General features: G+C 45.8%; 1 protein-coding gene across 1 annotated transcript in view; it reads right to left on the bottom strand.

Moving 5' to 3' along the window:
* Positions 1-3484, bottom strand: part of Lim1 (LIM homeobox 1) — a 44546-nt gene extending 41062 nt beyond the window's left edge. Inside the window, exon 1 of the mRNA XM_017239292.3 lies at positions 2520-3484. Within this exon, the coding sequence (XP_017094781.1) occupies positions 2520-2562 (43 nt within the window). The 5' untranslated portion in view covers positions 2563-3484. The remainder of the gene's footprint in view (positions 1-2519) is intronic.
* Positions 3485-19461: the final 15977 nt, after the last annotated feature.

The following is a 19461-nucleotide window of genomic DNA, read 5'->3' as shown; positions in this document are numbered from 1 at the left end:
TTTTAATAATTATACATTTTAAAGTCTAAGTCGCAATACTTGGTGAGACTTATCGGTTAATACTCCTCGTCCCCAATTTCGAAAGTTTCGTTCAAGGTTTCAAAATGCGTTCCATTAGTTTCTTTGGGCTTTGGCCTAGCTTCCGCTATCTGGAGCCGGATCGGGCAACTTTATTATGATTTGCGGGGACAGACTTTTAATTTGAAAGTGCCAACTAAACTGGTTTTGCCGTTGGAGAAGCTCCCTGACTTTTTGTTCGTAATGCCAGCGACCACCAGCGAAGGCAGCAAAATCCTACAATAAATTGACAAGAAGAGGGACTCAACGCCTCATTATGCATGGCAATTTATGGGCCGCACCACGCCCTAGAACTAGACATCCCCCAGAAGCCCCTTTTTGGGTTTGCTAAATGCGGCAGCAGCTGCCGTGTCTACGCTTCTTGCTCCATAAATCAACCTTAGGATCCATCCAGCCGAAGTTGAGGTTTTCTGAAGCTAAAGTTGGAGCTATAACTGAGCCTGGCTACGTCTTAGGCTTGAAGACTTGTCGTAAATGTCGAAAAGAAATAGCCACGATGTGCATAGAAAAACGCACTTCCCTGCACAGAGAGAAACCCCAGAAGTAGGAACAGAATGTCAAGAGCTTCCTTTCTAATTAGCTGACTTGGGAACCACTCGTTTCTTTCCCTGGAGGAGGTGCAGACAAAAGCTTCCACGGACATATTGTTGCAGCGTCCGCCCCACGATCCCCACGGTCATAATCTCCGGGATCGTAATGATCTTTCCTTTGTGGCAGTCATAAATGTTGATGAACAGCAGCGCGAACTTTTGTCGAAGGCGTTGCCGGTCTGAGCTTTTGTTGCTGCTGCTGCTGTTCCTGCTGCCGTTGATGTTGCTGCCGTGTTTGCTAGCAGCAACATAAAAATTGAAAAGATGCAACCACGGAGATATATACGAAGAAAAATGAGCAGGCAGCGTGGAGGGTAGCTAAGCGACTAGGGATTACCCTTGAGCAGTAGAAGGAAATCAATCTCTGGTATGGATTTCGAAGATTTGGGGCCTATCCCACTCTGAACGAATCCCTATTGCCTCGAATATTTATAGCCAATATTGGAAGTTATCTTCTTGGAAACAAGGGAGTCTGTTATCTTTATCTAATGCTTCCAAGTTTACTGAATTTCCCCTTTACTTTCGATGTGTTAGGGGTTATAAAAATAAAGTCCAGTTTATTTAGTAGTCAGCCAAAAAACGAATGTATGACACTTTCTCATATTGCTAAATTAGGTAATAAGCTCGTCCAAGTTTCTAGGACCCGCCATTAGCCAAGGGGTATCCGACAAAGCCCCGAAAAAATGCAGCAAAAACAAACTCAGAAACAGTAGAAGCAGGAAGAGAAAAGCTGGCAGCTTTACGACCCGACTTGGCATCAGTCCGTTGTTGTAAAGAGGTGCACTCCAGCACGGGGTCTATGGCTTCCTGAACATCCATTTTCCAGTCAAATGTCGACAGTTTTTTGACTGAAACCGCCCCCGCCCAGCCACTTAGCCCCAAAACAGTACGTTCTGTGGCAAATTTATGGGGGAAGAAGGTGTCTGCAACCGCTTGTCCAATGTCAACAAGTTTACGGCCCGATTTGTAGATGCAATTACAGCTCCACACCGAACTTCACAATCCGAGACTCATAGCTCACCTATATTGAGGCTTTTTACCATCCAACTAGTATGATTCCTCTCCGAATACCTTACAAGTTGATTCCCCCATTCGAAGAAAGAATACTGGACTGACATTAAACAGTCAGCAAAAGTGAAAATTCGACCGGCGACCGAATAAAATAAAAGAAAATCCCCAACAACAGCAAGAACAACAGAAACAGCAAGTTGTGGAAAACTAAAAGGAACAAGAAGCACTGGCAGAAGTAAAGGAAGAAGGACAGGCTAAAAAACTTTGACAACTGCGCAAAACTTTTCCAAGCAAAAAACAAAAACGGGCAGAAATAAAAAACAAAAATTAAAACAGAAACAAAACAAACTTCAATAGCACACAAAATGGGCATGCGGGAAAGGGACGGCATTCCCCGTAGGAGGACAGGGCAAGGACTCGAGAGGGAGACGAACATCAGACCGCTCCTCCTCCCTTTAATGTTGAAACCTTTAACGATCCCCGAAGGAAACAAGTTCAAAAGTGCAAACTTCGTTACCCTCCCGACCGTCGCCATCTTAACCCTTTGTGGGCTTAACCCGCGACAGAAATTCCACTTGGGGTTAGGAATGGTCCGCTTCTATTCAGACTCGATCCCTCCTCTGGGAATCAGTATATTCTAGTCCGCTGGAATCCCGTCGGCGATATGGAATCGAACTGTAAGACTTCTTATACTTTAAGTCCCATTCATAAAAAGTGTATCCATATCATAATGGAAAGGATACTCCGGACGCAAAGCCCCATAAAGACTTGTTTTAATTTTCGAATATCAATCGAAGAACCCATGATCCTTCTACGGAGCGATGATCCTGTCAAACTTACCGATATTGTGCTGACTGGTGTGCAGAACCGCCCCGAACGCCATTAGGTGGTCCTTGGGCGGGGGGGCGCGGCTACCGAGGGCGGCCGGGACGAACCCGTCGCCCAGAAATGACGCCAGTGCGACGGCCCTCAGGGGCGCTTTCGAAGCCTCGGTGAGAATTTTGTTGTCCAAAATCTTAGTGCCGGGGTGGAGTTCTTCCCTCTGTCGGGATTGTTCTATTTCACAGTTTAACGAGCTGCGATTTTTCCAGGCCTTCAATGGGTTAATCGTAGAGTATGTACGTAGTGTAGGTGCACGGGTGTATGGGGTTTACGGACGTACGCACGAGCGGGTGTACAGATGGTCGGTTGGGTGGACGAGGAAGAGGAGAGAGCGTTAAAGAGCGGGATCCCCACTCGCACAATTAACGGTAAACGCACATAAACGCGACTGAGCGGGACAACGAGCACGGGGGTCAGGCCGGAGACAGTGGTCCCGTAAGAGTGAGACGGGCTGAGCACGTGTGTGCCGGCGGCAAATGGAGCAAAACAAAAACAAAGCGCGCGATTCCGGCTTCCTCCTGCTTCGGCAATTCAAAGATGATCCAGTATTTGCCAGTATATTATTAAGCGATCGCTTCGCAAACTTTTTTCATCACACTTGACACTTGACTTTTTTTTTTGTTTTGTTGCCGGCTGGGCTTTGGGCCTATTTGTGCTGTTGCTTGTGCTTTTGCCTCGGCTTACTATTCGTTGATCACTTGCAAAAAAATTAAACAATCAATCGCGGTAGGTAGCTCCTTCGGCGCTTGAACGGTTCAACTGTGAAGGAGTGGCGACTTTCGCGGCGGAAACAGCTGATTTGCACACGTTCTTCCTAGCATTCCGGGCTGAATTCGTTTGGCTGAACAGTCTGCGTAGACTCGCTTCTGTGGAGAACCGGGCGAACCGGGCAAGGCGAACGTCAGTCGAAAACTGAAAGCGGAACAGCGAAATACGGCAAACGGCGACGGCGATGGTGACGGCGATGGCAACAACATGGCACACGACGCGCACACACGAGCGAACGAAGAGAGCCGAAGCGGCGACGAATGGCGCTGCTAACGCGCAAGCGGGACGGACAACGGCGTGTCACTCGCTCTCACGTTGAACTATGCGGCCGATAGTTTCCCTTTGCAGGACACGCGAGCGAGCGAGACGTAGTTAGTGTCAGTCGAAGCTGCTGCGACGCTGACTGCTCTGCCGGCGGCGCTGTAATGGAGTCGTTGGCGGCTCCACTGCTCCACCGCCTCTCTCTCGCACTTGCTCTCTCGTTCTTTGCAGTTTGCTTTTTTGCTCCTTGCTCTCACGTAGTTGTTTTGGTTTTTGTTTTTGGCTAGCTTTTGCGCCTAGGCATCTATACTCTAGTAGCGAGTACTATTATTTTAGCTAGTATCTTTGAGATACATTATGTGGATAGTGTAGATGCGGATGGCTTTCAGTGAGTTTGGCTTTCAGATGCTGCAAGAATCTATTTGTCCATTTAGAAACTATTTCTCTTAAGCAGTGCATCTTTCAAGCATTCCAAATACTACATTCTTGGAATACGGCATCCATCTTTTAAATATCATGTCCTAGAAGATACATATGAAGATCCATTTTGTGTGACACGGTCGCCACAATAGCTCGACTTTTCCTAGATTTTTCTATGCTCTTTGCTGGAATTTGTTGTCCCCATCTTGTTTTTGTTTTCATTTTTGCAGCTCCGGCTCCATAGCCCGCCACTGTTGCTGCTGTTGTTGTTGCGAGAGAGCGGGTGACGCATTTTGCGGTTAGAGGAGGCGTTGCTAAGCAACTGGTTTTCGTTTTGGCCTTCGCTTAACGCTTTTCGCTTCATTGAGAGATGCGCAAAAGTTTTTCGCTCGCCTCGCCTCGCTCACTCCCGTGCTTTCTCTCGCTCGCTCGCGCACTCTCTCTCGCTCACAGAGCCAATGGCATTTTTCAAAGTGACATTTGGCCGCGTTTTGTCTCTTTCACACCCTGCCGTGAGCCTTGTCTGATTGCGTTTATGTGCGGCTGTGTGTGTGTTGGCCAAGGTAAAATGTCAAATGCTTTTCGACTGTCAACTGTTGGTCGCAAAAAAGTTTTTTCCGCTGCCACTGCCGCTGCTCCTGCCACAGCCGCTGTTGCCTGCTGCTTCTTCTTCTTCTTCACCTTGTGTTTTGTCACTTGTCGTTAGCAGTGCGAAAGGGAGAGGAAGAGCGCCAGCCGGCGAGAGCGAGCAAGACAAAGAAAGCGAGAACGGACGCCCCTTTGGCGTTTTAACGCATATAAGACAGAAAAAAAAATTTAAAAAACAAAAAAAAATATTGAAAAAAAAAGGAAAAAAACAAACAAATAAATATGTAAAAAAAAATTCAAGAAAATGCAAGAAAGAAAATGAACAAAAATACAATAACATTTTATATTCTGGCTGCGTGTGCAATTCTCGCACTGAACGGAAAAAAATTTTAAAATACGACATGGTAATAAGGCAAAGATCAAGCACAATTAAAATAAAAGCAAAAACCAACTCTGCTCCACTGACAGAAGGCAGTAGGAGAAAAAGAGCGAGAGCCACATACGCAGGGCGGCCGAAAGAGAGGCGCAGCACGGCGACAGTGGGTGGCGCCCACTGTCTCTCCCTCTCCCTTTCACACTTTAGCGGGCGGAGGAAGACGCAGCAGCTGAAGATGTTCGACAAAAAGGAAGAAACCGAGGGGCCATGGGGCCAGTGGGGGTTAAAATGTTCCTTTTTGTGGAGGGGGAGTCAAAAATATTGCACATTAGGGTGTTAAGCTGTGAAGTGCTTGGCATCTCCCCCTCTATTCCTCTGCCCCTTCTGTGGGGGTGTGTGTGCTTAATGGGGGAGTGTTTGTGTGTCGGGTCAGGTGAGGTCCCTCCCAGCACCCATTCATGTTATCGAAAATGTATCGAAATCAGTTGATCTTTGGCGGCCTTGAAAGCGGATGCCCCACTTTACAAAAAACGAGATGGCAATAGTTGCGAAAAGGACAACAGCTTCTGTCTAGCTTTTTGTTTTAAAGTTTTTCGAGAAATAATATTTATGTTGCAATTCAATTATTAATTACTATCCGAAATATTTTATAAACGAGAAGGCTTGGTAAAGGGGGACACGAACTACGTCGGATTAGATAAAGAAGAAGTAAGGGATCCTCCCCTCCGAGATCCTGATCCCTAATCTGTCATCTCGTACAGCCGGGCTCCTTCGGTTTACCTTTGGCTTCTATAAGTGCTCCGGTTCCTTTTCCTGCTCGTTTTTCCGATTCCTTGTCTCTCCTCTTGTTTTCTTGTCCTTATCTCCCATCCTGCCCCATATCTGCCCGCCCACGTCTGCTCCTAGTAAACGCCAACAAATGTCAGTTATCAAAAATCTCAGTAGCAACGAGGGGCACGCTTTCAAGTGAAAAGTTCGAAAGAATGTTTAATACCCTTTCAAAGATCCCAAAATCCTAAGGTCTATACCTAAGCTTCGGAATTGGTAGTCGTGACAATGGTTGTATCACCAAATAAGTAGGCAACACATTTCAAAACGGTATATAAATACAATTTTAAATAGTAAACAATGTAAAATGCCCTATATAGAGTATCCTATTAATATACAGGAATAAAACGTCCGCACAGCCAAAAACAAACAAGTAGCGGTAAGAAAATGTTGGCCAAGCCGTGATAAGGCGTAGCTAAATGCCACGCCCCCATCGCGAAAGCAAGTGGTAGAGCGGAGGGGGCAGGTCGATGGCCACAACGGCGAAATCAACAATAAAAGCAAGAAAAGCGCGACGAAGTTCGCGACGCGCCATAAACTTTTGGCAGGCAGTGTTTTTTTTGTGTGGGGTGGCTTGGCCAGAGGAGGGAGCTCTCCTCCAGCCAGCTGGCAACTACAAAGGATGCGGCCCATGCTTTCTGGGAGTCAAGTGGATGCCCCGCCCCCACGAGTCTGCCGCCTCCCACCGCCAGCCACCCCCTGCCCGCCGAAGTGCGACCAGTCACGAACTGAACAAACAGCAAACGGACGTCGCCATGTCACGGAAAGGAAGAAGAATCGAAATCAGGAGCGAAAGGACAAGAGCAAGAACAAGATGCAGTGAAAGAAATGGGTAGCTAACTGCTGTATTTGTGGGTAAAAAATACTATTATTTCTTTACTCTTCAATCATAAGATTAAAATGTGATATCTTTGTTTAAAAAATCGGAACTTGTCAAGTCAGAAGGTTCTTATACTGAGTTATCCTAAGTAGAGTAAAGTTCACTGTCGACCGTGGCTAGGTTTATCTTGCTATATGATCAGAAATATGGATATTTTTCTTCATCTGTTACTTTGACAGCGCCAAGTACGGGGCCCATAAAAACCAGTGTGACAGACAGAGACGGCAGGGAGACACTTGGGCGATCACACGGCTCTGATATGCAAACACACGCGTCCTAAAATCCCTTTTCCGCCCACAGCCCCACTCTCACGGACTTCCCACACCTCCCTCTCCTCTTTTCCAACCAACAACCAACAAGAACAAAGGAAAATCGCATAGAAAAAATAATTTAAAAAACCAAAAAGCAAAGGCGAAGGCTATAGCTCCATGCCATGTGGGCGGTCGCTCGTGCCACGCCCTGTTGCAACTCATGCGGGTGTGTGTGTGAGTGTGTTTGTCTGTATGCACTCCACATGCAACACTAAAAAAGAAAAATAATCAGGGAAAATAAAAACAAGAGGAGACGCCACACGAACAGGGCGAAATCTGCTGTTCTGTGTCACTTTTGCTTGTTTGTTGCGGAATAATACTTTTAGCAGGCAGTGTGGGGTGTCCTTAGTTCTAGTCCTTAAGGAAAACAGAGTAGCAAATTGGTGTAAGATGCACTGCGACCTTATCCGCTGACTAAGCACTAATTATTTTTAGTGTATGGCTTTAAAATTTCTAATAGAGCCTCCCGAAGAATAGCATACTTCTTAAACTGAGAATCATATACTCGCATACGCTCCAATCTTTTTTTGAGTGTAGCATTTCATGGCAGTTACTTGCCTGCTCCCTTTTTCCCCTCATTTTATTCAAATATGAGATTTCTGATTTAGCAAAGGGAGTGTGCTCGTATTCGGTAGCTGGTGGCTACACGTCCTGCCACATCCTTGCAATTTTCTGCAACCCCTTTCTCCCTTTCCTCCGTGGCTTCCCATTGTAGTTTTTTTCATTCCAACTTGCTGTTTGTTTGCGTTGGCAACATGAATGTTGTCACTTGGTTTTTCCAAGTTCTTGTAGTTTTCCCAACCAAATACACCCTCCCGCTTCTCCACGGGCACCCCTTTTTTTTGGGGACATCTCTTCTCGTTTTTTGACATGTTGTCAACTTCACGTTATGTCAGAGAAGTTTCAAGTTTTTCTCCGCTCGTGCCGACATGCATTGCAACTGATTCCGGTTCCACTCCTCCACCTACATAGATCCTAAAACCTACAGTTCTAGTTTGTTTATATATATTGCTTTCTGGTTGGCATTTTTCCCCATTTGTTTTGCAAAACCGCAAGCACAAAAATATGATAATCATTTTTGTCGGGCTGGTTGTGTGTATCTGTATCTGCATTTTGTTGACCTCTGACTGCAATTTATTCATTTGCTGTAACGACTTTCCTCTGCAGTTTCTAAAAATTTCAGCTTCGTTTGTTTCCGATCTGCCCCTTAGATACTTTTGACGTGAGTGTGATGGCATTATATCATATTTCCTTTCTGCTCGTCTTCGGCATATCCTCGTATCATTTACATTCCACTGTGGGAAGAAACGCCACTTTTTTGCATAAACTCTGGATTTAAAGATGGTACTCTCGAGTTTAATACTTTGTTACGGCATTTGCTGGCATTAGTATTTTGACAAGTATATAGTTCTTAGCTATAGTTCTTGAACATAAGCTATGAAATAAAGAAAAATTAACGATATTTATCTTTTTCCATCCATAATAGTTTGAAGGCGTCGTAGTACCGTCCCCACTACATTTCTGGATTTTATATGGAGACATCTCTTTTCCAATGGAAGTGATTTTAGAAATTGTGTCCTTTCAGGCTTTATTATACGATACTGTTCTCTTTCGTTTTAAATGACACTTGATATTTTCGATAATATTAAAACCTAGGGCTTTGAGGTACAATGAGGGAATGCCAATTTCCTTTAAAAATGTTATTATCGATCGAGCTTTGTGGCATGTGGCATTAGAATGATGTAGCATAACTTATCATAAGACTGTTCTCGGATTGGAATCCTTGGCTCTTTGCTAAGAAATCAGATGATTTACACGTTGTTTTTTGTTGAATTATATGCCGATGTGCTTTCGTTAGTCGACAATATGCTTTTCCAAAACTCCAACAGCTGATTTAGATTTTCATAAACAAATGATAGTTTTTTTAGTTTGTTATACTTTAATATTTCTTATTATTTACATCGGTATCTTTTAAGCATCTTCGCTTATATCAGATCCTTTGGGTCATTATTTTAAAATTCACATTTTCACAAATTTCACTTTTCACATCAAATTGTATCACACATTTTTTAAAGAAAATAACTTCTTAGACTAGACTAAACACATATTCTAGGCATTTTGGTTAGTTTCTAACTACTCGTAATATACCTAGTTACATTCATTCATAGATACATAGATTTAAATACATTCATACAGTAACACAATTGATTTAAACAAATATATTAACATACCTTGGCGTATATTTTCCAGATTATTGTTTTTTTTTTTTTGCTTCTAAGTGGTGCTCATCCAAATACATTCACATGTTAGACTTGCCTTTGTGTTCGAATTCGTAGAATTCTCCTCAATACATTGATATGATTTTAATTCATTAGTTTTAGTAACGAATAGCAGAAAGTAGACTGCGAGCTTGTCGATACATTTATACTGTGTGTGTGCGGCAGAGCTCGGGCAGAGAAATTTCCAACTTCGTGGGATAGGGTTAAAAGCACCTTTTTCTAAATACTGGATACCGGAGAGCTCCTTTAAAAGATTAAAAATATAAGATTAATTCAAACTTTAAAACTATTCATAGGTTAGTCAAATATAGGTTAATAAAAATTACTTATCCCCATAGTGCAGTCCCCAAAAACTTCACCCCAAAGTATCTGTGTATCTTTGCATCTTTGTATCTTTGCATCTGTTTCCTGCTTTGTTAATTTAAACTGCAAACATGCTTGTGTGTGTGGGGGCGACTGTTCCGTATCTGTGTGTGATTTGTGGCCCGTCTTATGTAACTGTAAATTAGTCTAGCAATTTTTGTGCTCTTCTCTCCGAAAACTCAAAATGGAAATATGAATTGCAGCAACTAATTTTTTGTCACATGTGTGAGCTGATTCGTCCGACTGATTTGGTTTGGATTTATTTTTCCAGACTCTGGAGTTGTGGATTTGTTTCCCAGCAACATAATTATGAATAAGAAATACACATTCATAGGACTTTGCGGTTCCAAACCATTACTTTCTAGTCTATTAGACAAAATTATACCTAACCAGAAAGTTTTCGCAACTATTTTCATAATTTTAAATTTATTTTGCGGCAACTTCTGTTCGATTAAGTCTGCCCTGCCGGGTCACTCGGCGTTTTTTAAACTTCTCACCTTTCTCTCCAGAAAAAAAACAATAAACAATAAACAATAAAATATTTCGTGGCTTAGCGCCCTCCATTTCACATCATTTCTTTTTATTTTCATTTCGGCGTTGGAGATTTTCTTCCAACTTTTCTTTTTTGAATTTTCGACACAGCCCTTTATGTTGTTGTTGTTGTTTTTCGGTTGTTCAAACTTTCGGCGATGGCCACAAAAAATAATGTAAAAAGTTTAATATGCATAAAGTTTCATTGGGTTTTTGTCGGCCATCGCTTGGGATCCAGGGCGGAGGACACAAAAAAATAAATAAAAGGGGCGCCCCCCAAGGATAGTGGCAGGTGTTGTGACCATACAAATGGGCCAAGATTTATGCTTTCTGGCTCTGTCTGCTAGGTGAGCGAAAATAAGAACAAACATAGTCTAAATCAAGGGTAAGTAGGTGAAATGTCCCGACAAATAAGGGTCTTTTTTTCTTTGAGAATAATATTAATAATTCTTTATCTTCTGTTATACTATTTTGAAACAAATAAAAGTAGCAAACTAACGAAAAAAGTAAAGGCACCTGAATGTCCTGATGTTTCTGAACCTCCCCAGTTGAGAAAATGAAATGTAAGCCTCTCTGTAAGTATTAGGGACTGGAGGTACATCCCCAAAAAGAGAAAGAAAGAACGGAGCTTAGCTTCCCACAAGTCTCCAACCGAAAAAAGGATGCTAAGGCCCCAAAAATGGGGAAAGCAGAAAACTGAACGAGTGAGAGATCCAACTAAAAATAAAATAGAAAGGCAAACTATGGAAAAACCAACGAGGGTAGCTATGAATGTATTCATACCTTCCAGCTATGGAATGTATTTTTCGGATGAAAACAAAAAATCCAACACTTTGTATTTGCAAGTTAATTGGAACTTCTTGAGCTACTCGTGCGCTCTTGCCATGTTATAGAAAATCGCCGGACGTTATCTCCGCTTATCCCTGAAGCCCCCATCCTCCTTCTATGGCGGCCATGTCCTCCTGCTCTTTGGCTTTGGAACCTACTCTGCTCTGCTCTTTGCCAAACTGGCGGCAACAAGAAAAATGCTTCAAATTTATGCTCCACACTGACACAAAAAACCAGCCAAAGGACGAGGGCCGGGCAGAAGGACACAGGGTGAAGATGGAGGAAACCAGGTTTGGCAGCAGTTGGAAATTCAAGCTGGAATCTGCACAGAAAAAACTAATTCAAGCTTACACACTGTACAGAAGTATTAAGTTCAGAAATTTTTCTCAGTGTAAAACCGTAGTGTACGTGGGAATTATTGTGGCAGGCGAAATGCTCGAAATGGATGAACGAAAAAGGATAACACACGTACCACAAGGACAGTCACAGTCAGAGTCGTGTAGTAGAGGGGGCTCTATGCAGTCTATGAACCAGGGGGAGCTCAGTTGCAGGGGGTAGGGAGCCCCAGCAACAACTCCGGCGAGTAGCTGCATTCCATAAATAAAAACGGCAAAATGGCGCACAAAATGCCATGGAAAAATGGCAGGAGGGCGGGGCGAGGCGTGGGGGAGTGGCACACGGCAGGGCACAGGGGGTCGGGGGAATGGCAGAGGGGGCCGAAAGCCACAGAGGAAGAAAAAGATACGAACAAAATGGGAACGAGAGCGAAATCATCATGAATGGCGAACGTGACACAAATGACAAAATATCAAGCCGACCAACGGCAATGGCAACTGTCCTTCCGTGCTGTCCGTTCCCCCCAAATCGCCAGCCCCAGCCCCCCGCTTGACCACCTCCTAACCCCAGCCATTCGCCCCTGCACCCGCCCCCCCCGCCCTTTCATTTCTGAGGGCACTTGGGGATTTGTGCGATTCACAGACACAAACGAAGGCCGATGGAAAAACGGCCACAAAACCAGTGGCATAGTGGCCGGAGGGGTGGGACGACACCAGGAGAGGGGTCGGCAGGCCGTAGCCAAGTGCGGATTGTCTGTCAGAGCTTTTTGTGCTCCCCCGCTTCACTCGTCCTGTCCCGCCTCGTCACTGTCGCTCTGCCGCATCCACTTTTACCGTCCTCCGCCCTCCACCCACCACCTGCCAGTCCGCCGGGTGTGTCGGTTTCGGTTTTAAGTGGCAACTGTGTGTGCAGTGTCAGCATCGAATCGGGCAACTCCCCACAGCCCCTGTGTCCTTGCCGAAAGATGATATTTCAGATTTACAAGCAGAGACCGAAAAAAACCCACTTTGAATACGAGAGGAGGCTGTTTTCAGACATTTCTGATAAGGTTAACAAGTAATTAATAGTTCCGCATCATCGGATTATTGGTCGAAGACTCCCATTCTCCTTTGAACCTTGAGCGACTGCTACTGGGGTTGCCGGCACGGAGGAACCATTAATCGTGCCGATCCCGATCCCCATCCCGACCCCAGGAAAATGGCGAACAGAGTTAAGCCAACCGCAAAGCCAGAGAAATGCATTTATACACATACTGCGGATGCAGGTGTACGTGAGTCCTGCGAGTCCTTGGGACAAATGCCACAGATAGCCGGGCTGACTAACTATTTCTGTTTTCTGATGGCCTCCGGCCCCAGATTTCAGACAGGACCGCTTTTGTACACCGGGCACAGTGGAATGAATTGGCCGAAAGTGCCCAGGAACTGAGATTGTGGGTCTCTTCTAATAATTTCGGTCACACGTTGGAAAGTTTAATAAACCCCACCATATTCGCTTCTGGGGGAGTTTAAAAATGACAATCAAATGCGTGTTTCTGGGCTCCAACGTTATCACTCTTTTTATCACTCGTATATCACTCCAACGTTTGGCACGCCCCTGCCCTGGTGGCTCGGTGTGGCTTTTATGGGATTTGATTTCTAATAAGCGGCAAGCGAGGCACGTACCACACACACACACTCTCCCCCTCTCCACTCTTGCACCCGCCCACTCCTCAAAGCTCTGCAGTCCATTCCTAGTCAAAAGAATTCTCCTCTCAGTTTTTCGGAGGCTCTTGTTTTCCTTTTTTGGCCAATTTTTTGCTGTTGTTGTAGACAGGGGCGTGGAAAGGGGGCCGCAACGTTGACAGGGAGATCTGTTGTTGTTGTTATTTTGTGATTCACATGCATGGTGGGTCCCCCAGTGTCGGTGTGTATGTGTGAGGAGCTCCAAGTGGATTTTTCTCGTTTGGTCCAAAAACAAAAATGACATGAATCAGGTGACGGGGTGGACGGGGGGGGAGGGAGCGAAGCAGGGCGAGGTGGCCTGGAAAAAAGAATTCGCTATTTGCTTCATTTTTTCCTGCATCTTCCACATTTTTCCCTCGGGTTTCCCCCTCCCACAGCTCCTATTTTCCTTTTTTCCTCAGTTTATTCTTCTCTTGATTTTTTTCTGTGAAGGTTGCAAAAGCTAAATTGAGTTTTCCCAACAACAACAACCACAACGTACGATCCTGCACTCAAAAGACAGTTGCGAGCTCATTTTTCTGAAAAATATTCAGAGTCCAAGGAGCCAAAGAAACTCCTCTATCGAAGCACTTTCCAAACACTAGCCTCAATACTGACAGTCGTCCCGGTTTCTGTCAGTGTACCACCATGTGTGTAAGGATGTGCGAGGGGAGAAGATAAAATACCAAAAAGCTGAACCGGCGATGGAAACGCGTACGTGTTTATGGCCACGAAAAGTTGCCAAACAAAACGGAGCATAGCACAAAAATACAGCACTATCAGAAGAAAAAAAGGAAACCCGACCAAAAAAGCTAAAGAAAATCGCAGGAAAATTTTTGTGGGCGCCACAGCAAAGGAGGCAAAACGAGAGTGGAACCACAACCATAAAAGATACACTCAAATGCAATTCTGCGAGGAAAATCTGAGGGTTTCTCTGAGGATCTGAATGTAGGCCCCTCGAATCTAAGCGGGTGCACCCACGAAAGACCACATTCCATATTCCAAACTCCCAATGTAGAGGATATTGTTTTGTATTTATCAGCCATGTAGGATATATCCATAAACTATATTTAAATGCGATGAACCAATATCCCCCTTGGCCGAGAAAGCAGGGTATTTGAATAACCAGGATGCACACACACACACACACACACTGGAGCTCACAGACACAGCCGGACGGAAGGACAGAAGGAGAGTGATGTGGTCGAGATTGGGGCAAGTGAGACAGAGACAGCAAAAAGTGTTTACTTTGTGCTCCGGGGCATAAAGTCGAATGCATGGACACATCGCCCCTCCGAACTCGCCGCAAACATATGGATATTGTTGTTTCTGTTCTGCTGGGTGCTGGGTCGGTGCTGGGTCCTGCCATTTTTTTTCCTCTCCATTTATTTATTTACTTGTCTTGAACTTTAACAAGTTTTTATGAAAATTATTTATGAAAAAATCTGGCAAGGAGCGCCCGGGATAGACAGGGACGAGGCGAGCCTCGAAGATACATCTGTATCTGTCAGAGCTGCTTCTCAGTTTCTTCGTTTTCGGTTTTGAGAGGTCGGCCATCAGTTCTATGGGTTCAGTTTTTGGTTTTGCATATGCAATTTGTCTTTTGGCCATTATGGAAAGCATTCTTGCGCAAGCGATTAGCAACAGAGCTACATAACCACATAGAAACACTGCAAGCAGCAGGAGCAGGCCACAGAGCAGCCAGGGATTGTAGCCGCCAGCACACACATGTTAATCATACGCCACGTTGTCGGATGTCATCTGGCACTCAGAGCGCAAAACTGTAAGTACTTTAGGCAGCTAAATATAATTAAATATTTAAGGCATAAACACACACGTCGGCCGCCTAGAGAGATCGCAGACCGGAGGGGGGAAGAGGCTCTTAATAATGTTTTAATGCGTTTGACAAAGCTCGAGCTGCATACTTACAGGCGCCAGCGGACAGCGTTGATTAAATGCAGAAAGACCAACAACAACAAACAGGCTGCAAGGACACAGGACACAGGCTTTTCGAGAAAGTCCAGCGAAAATGGGATACACTCTTGCTCTTCATAACTTTAAACAGAAAACTATTTTTATTCGGTAATTAGATATCCTTATAAGGATTGCCAACGCCATGGGCCTCGGATGGGGTCATGCTGAAAGATCCCGAAATCCGAAGGAAAGAGCATTTCCAAATCGGTTTAGAACTCTGGAAACTACAATTGGAAAGGCGAGCTTTAAGTGGCCAAAAGTGCAATGATTGGAGTCGGGGGAAGCGGAGGGGCGACAGGATTGTCAGGACTCAAAGGAAGCACAACTCCGTAACTCTCGCCGGACATGTCTGTGTGTGCGTGTGGAGGAAAAGTCCAGAGGAACAATGCCCGGACACTCACACGCACACATGGCAGAGGGAAAGCCGAAACATGACAGAAAATTACCTGGAGGAAATTTTATGAGTATCGTAGAACGGCACTTGAAAGTTAAACAGACGCTTCCATGGCCCAAGGGGTTCCATGAGAGCTGAGAGCCGAGTGTGTGTGTGTGTGTGCGTAGCTAAGTGTGTGTGTGTGTCGGTGTCAGTGGTGCATCTGTGTCTGTGCGGCCTGTATCCTTCTGCTAATTGTGTATGCAACTTGTTGCACTCGCCCGCTCTCATCGCAGCTCTCTGGACTCCTTTCTCTTTTCAAGTTACATTGTAAATGTTAGTTTTGTAATTAGAAAATTTTGCTTACCACTGGAACCCGAGGCGAGCGAGACGGAGCGAGAGAGAGACGGAGCTACCGGGCCGCAGAGGAGCGGCTAGGATGGCCCAAGTTTATACTGACATTTATTGGCTGCAACTTTTTCTATAAATCAAGCGACTAACCATTTACTGCTCGCACACACATTATCAACATCAACGAATCCACAAAAAAAAAATAAAATAAAAATAAACCAATGAGTAAGTAGGGAAAACCAATGGAGGACATTGGGAGCGCGTTAAGAGCGTTACGAGCGAAATCTCGGCGAGTCTATAAATCACCTCGAAAGACCGTGGGCACCTGGTTGGAAATACCCTTTGAATGGACCTCCAAACTCCAATAGGCTTTCTGAAATATTTCGTCTTAAAATTCTATAGGTTGGGAGCTATATTTCAGCCGTCAGCTAAATGCATATGAGGAGTAGGTTCTATCTATCGAATCCGTTTAGCTGCGTCCGTTCCAAGAGGCTTAAATTCAGGGAGCACCTTCGCCTCCCCCTTAACTTGGATCCGTTTCTGGTTGGCCGGAGAGCTCTGCATGAAATCTATTTCTGCGATAATTGCTTTTCCATTCACGGCTGCCTTTTCTTTTGCGCGACCTCAGAAACGAAAGGGTATCGAAGGTGGCTCCCATTGCAGCTCCATCTCGGACCCCGATGCCGCTTCCCATCCCGGGTGGAGGCACAAAGGCCACAAAGAGGCTGCGAAGCGCTCGCAGCTCTGGCCATAATTCATCAACGTGGCCTGACGAGCAGAAGCTGCCTACGTGTGATTGACTGCCAGGTGGGTCGTCAGCCTCCTGCCCCAGCCCCTCAACGGGGGCACACAGGTTGGAAGTGCAACTGAAACCGAATCGGAACAGAACCCAAGAACTGAAAAACCGAAAATATGAAAAACCAAGCCTGCCAGCCAAGCTCAATGAATGTCTATCCCTATCTCCATCTATCTTTCCCTTTGACTCTCTGTGCGATGCACTGGAAGAAATCGGAATGCTTACAAGCACTAGCCTTGTACTTCCCACTAATTGCACAGAGAAGAGTCCATCCTTTTCCCTCAATGCACCCTCCACGAGTCCACAGCTGCAGCAATTTAACGGAAGTTGCAATTTGCATTTCAACTTGACCAAAAGCTGCTCCCCAATCCGTCGGTCACGTGCGGGGCGATGTGATGCGAGCGATGTGCGATGCTGCCCTGGCACTCTTCCCCCCGGCCATCGCCCTCGCCCTCGCCCGACAGCTGCTGCTGTGTCGGACTGGCGCCGTTTGCGATTTGATGCCGGCGCGTCGTCATGTCGGACCACCGTGGCGTATACGTAATAAGCGAACAACAATGTGACTAACCGAAACATGTAATGATCCCGCAACGCCTCTTTTACATTTTGGTTATTCATATTCTCAAATGGCAGTTTCACCCCAAAAACTAGGACTCATCAGAGCCAAAGATGGACTGTGCACTTCTAGGAAGCCACAGGCTCGATGAAATCGTAGTCATTGTTAAATGAACATTTAATTATCGTCGCTGCAGAGTCGAGGTCAGAGAATCAGCCCCGACATTTATGATTCTATGATGGAGGAGCTGGAACTAGGGGACTCGGCTAGGGACCCTACTGCTGCCGATCGCCCGTGGGTTTTTCAATTTTCTGCTAATGTTCCGTGCTCGCTGCGGAGTGCTGCTGCTGCTGCTGCTGCGGCTGCTACAGGTATGTTCTCCACCTTTCACCACCGCTGCTTTCCACTTTTCAGCTTGCATACTATTTGTTTGCCTCTTTTCGATTTTGTAGCTCTGGCTGTTCTGTTCCTGTCGCATTGGCGGCAACGTTTTGCGTAATGCGCTCGACTGGCTACCGTTTTTATGGGCCATTTCAGAGTGTTTTGGCCATTTGTGATTTGTAATTCGAGGTTTGGCCAGCAGTCAGTCAGTCAGCCCGTTGGCAGATCCCCATTCCACCAGTGCCCAGAGCTCCGTGCACTCGACAAAACTGCGTCCAAGTTGCTCGGAGAATGAGTGCCCCTTATGAGTGCGGAGTCTAGAATGCTACTTAGCCAGTGGACCTTGTTTCTCCCTGTGGAATTACGCAACAAAGTGCTCGACGACGCCACGGGACACCTCGTAAATGAGGCACTAACAATTGAAAATTCATTAGACGACCAGCAGCAGTAAGAAATGGAAATGTGAGGGGGGACGGGTGGGCCAAAAAATAAAACAAAACCCAAAAAGAGTATAAAAAGCGACGGGGGGAAGGTGGCGGGGGAACATTTGCAACCTGCCAGCCTGCCAAATGGCGCACGCACCGAAAAGCTAATTAGGCAAAACGTTGAACGCCACCAGTCGCTCGACCGGTCGGTCAGTTGGTCGGTCGGTCGGTCGGAAGGCAATGAAAGACTGCCCCCCGAGGTTTCCACAGGTTAACACCGACCATTCTGGGCCCCGATTCAGCCCCTCACCGGCAGTCCCGCCATATGCCACGTTCGCATTATGACCAAAAGACATAAAAAACGGACCGAACAAATTGCAGGCTTCAGCTCACAATGAGAACTTTTCGGGAGGTAGCCCTCGGAGGGAACAGAACCAGGAAAACCTATGTTTAATCCACAGGTGTCGAAAGAGTGCCCTAACAGGCACAATATAATAAAGCAACCTCTAAGAGATGTCCTCACTAATCACTTCTTTTGATACCTTAAGGTTGCTTAAAGACTGCAGTTGGGTTCAATCTCCTGATGGCACTTGTCCCTGCTTATTTCGATATATTTCTATAATTTGTTTCTGGTGTTTGGTAGAACTATGGAGTCCCAAGGGTCGATAGCATCGTTGCTTTCTGATGTCTGATGTATATTTTTATAAGCAGAAAGCAGTCGCCAAAGAGAAGAGTTCAAGCGGTCTGGCCAAGAGAGGACGCCACAGACCAATTTCGAATCCCAAATCCATTCGGAACCCGATTCCGATTCAGAAACAGAGCTCCCAGAACAGAAAGGCTCCCAGAAGCAGGGAGGCGAGTGGAAAAATAAATAAGGGAAGAGGCATAGGGCGGGGATAGAAAACAAACTTCCAGAAGTTATTCTGCTCGCATAACGATAAACGCCCATCGTTTTATTTTGATTTCGCGCCACTCCCCCCGCGATGTTTTCTCCTTTTTTCTGATTTTGTGGCTCCTCCGACACTGGCCAGATCCAGGTATATACCAGAATATATACGCGCATAGTTTATATGCTGCTGGGCTTGCCAGATATGAAATTATGTTTATGGCTGCCGCTGCCGCGGCCGCTGCTGCAGTGCCTCCTCAATGGCCGAAGCTGCCACCAAAAAGGGGGTGCCCAATGGGGCAGGGGCATTCGAATTGCTCTGCTTCCATCCGCCACAAAGTTGCAATTGCTGCAGTTGTTATTCCTGAGCCATGGCTTCTTCTGGCCCTAAATTACAAGACGAATCAAGAGGTGGCCTGGGGTATGCTGCCCAAACCGACCAGGGGCTTGGGGATAATATTATTTGAGAATGCAGCTCTGAGCTCGCCTGCAGGGTAGCCTCCTGCCTGGAGACTTTCCCGCCGATTTCCAGTTCCAATTCGTTATTTCTTTCCCTGCGTTTGAGCGTTCAGGTGTAAACGCAACCGCCACCCGATCGGCCGGCTTCGGGTTTCTTTGGCTTGCTTGGTAATCACGCCGCGTGTGCTGCTCACGTAGCCCCGCGGTTGCTGTTGCATTTTCCTGCTTCT

This window comes from Drosophila bipectinata, chromosome XR, assembly GCF_030179905.1.
Source record: "Drosophila bipectinata strain 14024-0381.07 chromosome XR, DbipHiC1v2, whole genome shotgun sequence".
NCBI lineage: Eukaryota > Metazoa > Arthropoda > Insecta > Diptera > Drosophilidae > Drosophila > Drosophila bipectinata.
Note: the sequence above shows the minus strand (reverse complement) of the source record. Positions and strands in the feature narration are given on the sequence as shown.